Consider the following 4,526-nt stretch of genomic DNA (forward strand, 5'->3'; position numbering starts at 1 on the left):
GTGTCGTGGTCTCCCGCCTCTGCAGGTGGGCAGAGGATCACAGACGCCCAGGGCAGAGCTGCTCTGGACCCAGGCCAAATGGAGCAGCCAGCAGGCTGCAACACACAGGGCACATGTGCACCGTTGGCGGTGCCAGGGAGATGGAGACCATCACACTGCTGGCCTGGCATCCTTCACAGCACCCACGTAGACCCCCTTCCCAACAGCATGTGAAAGGCAGGTCTGCCACTGGGACGGAGCGCTGCAAGAAGGGAGCCTGGCTGCTGGGCCTTGACACGCTGCTTCTCTGTGCAATCCGCCCATGGCTCACCCTGTACTGAGGGGAGCCGGGAACGCTCCCCCATGGAGGAAGTTTGGCAGAAATGAAGAAGCAAAACCCTCCTAAAGGACTGGAGTGGGGAGGGACACGAACAGCATCCCTCTGAACTCCATCAGGTAGAGACACCTGTGCAAGAAAACAGCACTGAGATAAATACGGGCAGAAACCAATGGCAGACAGATGATACTCCAGAGCTGGAGACGCTTTGTCAGAGTAAGAGATGACAGCAACAGAGAGCTCTTGCCATAAATAAAATGAGGAAAGACGAGGCACAAACCAACCCTGCATCCCCCAGGAGACCCTAGGAAAAGCCCAAGCCCCCAGAGCAGGACATGCACACACAATGCCTGCAGTCCCCGTTCCTTCCCTGTGATCCCCCCAACATGGCACACAAGCAAGGCAAATCTGCTCCCAGGCAAGGAAGCAAATTTTAATGCTACCTCCGTCAATAATGCAACCAGATCCATAGTTCAAAAGGAGCTTGCTAATTAAAAGCTGGTGAGCTTTAAATAATTCATCTCCTTAACTTGGATTGATTGGAGAGTTTAATGGTTAGAGTCGTGAAACAATATTAAACAGGCTCCTCAAGGCCCAGGTAGCTGGTGACTTTTCCAAGTAAATCTTACCTCCTTGCAAACTTTAATGCTCACAAGTCACTGTGGATGAAGGGCTGGGAGGCAGAGGGAACACCTGACTGCTGGTCTCCAAGAGGTGATCCAACGCCCCACGTAGAAACAAGACAGGCAAGAGCGATGCAGCCCTGAGTTTACAGCTCTGCCTACAGTGCAGTAAATCTGAGCTCCAGCCCATACTGCAGCCTGCTGCTGCTCCAGCTCTGCGCCCCCAGTGTTAGGCAGCAGGCAGATATATGGCCTCAGTGTCCTGGGCCAGGTCTCCCTCCTCATATCACTTTGATCCCCGGTGTGGAGGAGCTAGGGGAAACATGGAGCTCTGCCACTGTGCACGGTAGTCTCAGTTGTTTACCTTGGAGCAGGCTGCAGGACCATGAAGCTCATCACACGTGTGAGCAAACGGGACGATGGTTCCGTTCACCAGCTGGGGCCATGCATCTTCACTCTGCAGCACGTTTCCAGCCAGCTCCCGAGGCTGCACTGCTTGGCAGAGCCTCCTTTCCAAGGACGAACACAGCATCCAGAGCAGCTGGAGGACTGGCCCAACAGGGAGAGCATCCCGCCCAGCCTGCGGACCCCCACCCTGTGCTCCAGGCACCGTGTGAGCCCTGGTGCTGCCCACATCCACCCCCAGCCCAAGCATTGCCAGAGCAGCTGAGGAGGGGAGCAGCTCCCTGGCCAGAGGGACAGGCAGGTGTGTTTGCCACGCTGGGATGTGCCAGGGACCAAGAGCTCATCCTGCGTGCCAATCCTGTCCTGGCACATCTTCATCCCTTCCACCAGCCAGAGACCCCACAGCCCTTTGGCTGGCTCTCAGCACCCCAGCCTGGACCAGCTCTCGGAGCTGAGGCATGTCCCGCACACCCGTAGCAGCAGCCGTGGGGATGGGAAGGGTGCAGGGCAGCATCACTCACCTATCCCGCTGTGAGGCCTCCCTATGTGCTGTAGGTTCAGTCCTTTGTTCATGTCTAAGAGCCCGTTCTTTGGCCAACTCCCCATGGCAAAGCTGTACGCCTGGAAGAGAGAAGCAGAGAGTCAGACCAGTGCACAGCCCATGTGCAGACATGTTTTGTACTCGCCCAGGCCTGGCTGCTCCCGGGGCTGGCGTGGGTCTGTGTTTGCCGCATTCAGTGAAGACCCGTGCATCGCCCTTGCAGCAGCTCTCCTGGAGCCACCTGCACAAAGCACCCTCACCCTGGCCTGTCCCACCTGGTGCTCCTCAGAGAAGAGGTGTCCAGGGCCTGTCCTCGTACAGGTGACAACCCTGACGAGGTTTGCTGGCCACTGTGCCAGATCAGCATCAACTGAGTCCACCTTTGCCATGCTGGGGCGAGCTGGCAGCTGTGAGCTCATCCCACATGTCCCTGGGTTGCTCCAACATCATCCCCCCCAAGGATGGGGTCAGCAGGAGTCTGCAGGGGGCCGGCAGCCCCCTTCCCCTCTGGCAAGCACAGCCCTCCCAGCCTCCCCTCTCCTTTCCATCCCCAGAGCCCCAGCTGCCTTGGGACTCTCCATCACCGGGAGCCAGCACTGCTCACCCCACTGCACAGAGCCCACAGCCTGGCCAGAGGGAGCCGGCTCCGTCCCTGCTGCGTCCCCCGGCAGGGCTCCCAGCAGGAGCGAGGCAGGCAGGAGCCCGAGCAGCACAAAAACCCACTGGACAACACAAACGTGAAAGCAGACGGGCCTCCATGTCACACGCACGGCTGTAATTACAGCCTGACAACCACGTATCTTCTTCATCTTGAGGAATTAAGCTCAGTGCTGCATTGTGAGCAGTAAGAAGGGTGCGTGGGCTTAGCGTCGCTCATGCCGGCGCTATCTCTGCTGCCGTGAGGGCCATTGTCCCCAGATGAGATCAGGTCAATCCAGCAGCCCCTGTCTCCCTCCTACAGCGGGGATCATCGCTAACCGCGGCCACGGCGCAGTGGGGCATTGCTGACACCCTCCATGGGCTGGGCACACCGGGGGAGATGCTCTCTGCAGCGAGAACGGGGCCGAACTGGGCAAGTGGAGCTGAGCGGTCCCCCCCCAGCCCACCACCCACCTGCCTGCCACAGGGACTTGCTGCCAGTCCCTCTGCCTCCACTACCTGCTGCTCTGCCTGGCACGGGCAGGGCCAGCCCCTACGCAGCCCCCGCTGCCAGCAGCCCTCGCTGCCAGCAGCCCCCCGGGAGCTATGGGGCTTGGGGGAGTTAATTTATTACTGGCCTACGTAACCATTCATGCTGCTTTGTTACTCCTGCCTTAGCAAAACAGAGGGCTCCACAGATAATTAATAGACAGCATTGCTAATCCTGTTGGGAGATGATTAGCAATTAAAACTCCTAATTAAGTCTATGCATAATTCACTGAAATTACACTTTGTGTACACAACGGGGAGGTTTCCTTTGCCTTCAACAAACATGCTCTGGTATCTTCATCGCTGTGGCCGGGATGCAGGCTGGCTGGCCGTGGGGCAGGGGGGAGCCGGGGGGTCAGGGTGCAGGATGGGACCCCTCCACCCACCTACTGGGTGGCCCTGGGTGATGGCAGCAGCGGCTCCACGTGTGGCTCCCTCTCCTGGGCTCTGTCCCAAAAAGCAAGCCCAGGCAAAGCGCAGGAAGGTCCCCGTGCTCAGCACCAGCAGATCCAGGCCTGGGATCACCGGCAGTGGGGGGCATCCCTGGGGAAGGGGTGTCCCCGCACACTTTGGAGGGAGGATGCATGGGACAGGAAGGGAGCAGGGCTGTCCCTGCACTGGGGCAAGGCAGGCTCTGAGCTACCGTATCGCAGGCTGCCTTCCCAGCCCAGACACATCCCTCGGACCCTGGCCAGGAGCAACCGAGGGAGCACAGCGGGAGGCTGGCAAGATCCTGGGAAAGCCATGGGGACAGCTCTGGAAAGCTCCTGACAGCTGGGCTCTAGTGCCAACCCCAGCCTGCCTCCCCCAGCCCCACAGCAGCCACGTCAGCAGGGAGCTGTCGGCGTGTGCCCCGGCCCCAGGATCAGCACGGGGCCCATCTTTGCATTGCGTTTTGCTTTCCTAATCAAGGTCATTCGGTACAGCAGCAATACCTGAGCAAACTAGCTAAGCAGCCCGGGTGGCAGTTGGCCTGACCACTGAAGGTCAAGTGTGCACTTATGCATATTCAAAGCTGCCTGCAGTATCGATCGGGTTTTAATTGTTTTTCCTGGGGTTTTGGAAGGAAGTGCCAGGGGCATTGATCAGCCCCAGACTCACACTTCAGGGCTGGCAGGGACCGTCACTTTGCTGCAGGCAGAGGGAAATGCCGGCAGAGAGGCAGAGATGAAGGCAGGCCAGGGGAGAGGCCAGCCAGCCCCGGCTGGGAGGAGGAGCCATCGCTAGGCTGCGTTGGAAAACAAAGTTTTTTAATTAAAATTGGCAATTCTGAGCCGCCTGCCAGCAGCAGCCACGCAATCAAGAGCAAGGAGCTTTGCTATTTAATATTTAAAGACAACGTTTAATCTTTAAACAGGAAAGTTCTTCTTCTGACTGTTAAAGGGAGGCAGAAAGTGCCGGAGGCTCCCCAACGCAGGGCTCCCCAGCCCGCCGGGGTGGCTGTGGCCGGCGG

The 4,526-nt window shown here is 58.6% G+C and overlaps 1 protein-coding gene across 1 annotated transcript in view; it reads right to left on the bottom strand.

Moving 5' to 3' along the window:
• ERI3 (ERI1 exoribonuclease family member 3) overlaps positions 1-4,526 on the bottom strand; it is a 132,524-nt gene that overhangs the window by 40,147 nt on the left and 87,851 nt on the right. Inside the window, exon 6 of the mRNA XM_009287293.2 lies at positions 1,866-1,965. Within this exon, the coding sequence (XP_009285568.1) occupies positions 1,866-1,965 (100 nt within the window). The remainder of the gene's footprint in view (positions 1-1,865; positions 1,966-4,526) is intronic.

Source organism: Aptenodytes forsteri, unplaced genomic scaffold (assembly GCF_000699145.1).
Source record: "Aptenodytes forsteri isolate BGI_AS27 unplaced genomic scaffold, ASM69914v1 Scaffold119, whole genome shotgun sequence".
NCBI classification, from domain to species: Eukaryota; Metazoa; Chordata; class Aves; order Sphenisciformes; family Spheniscidae; genus Aptenodytes; species Aptenodytes forsteri.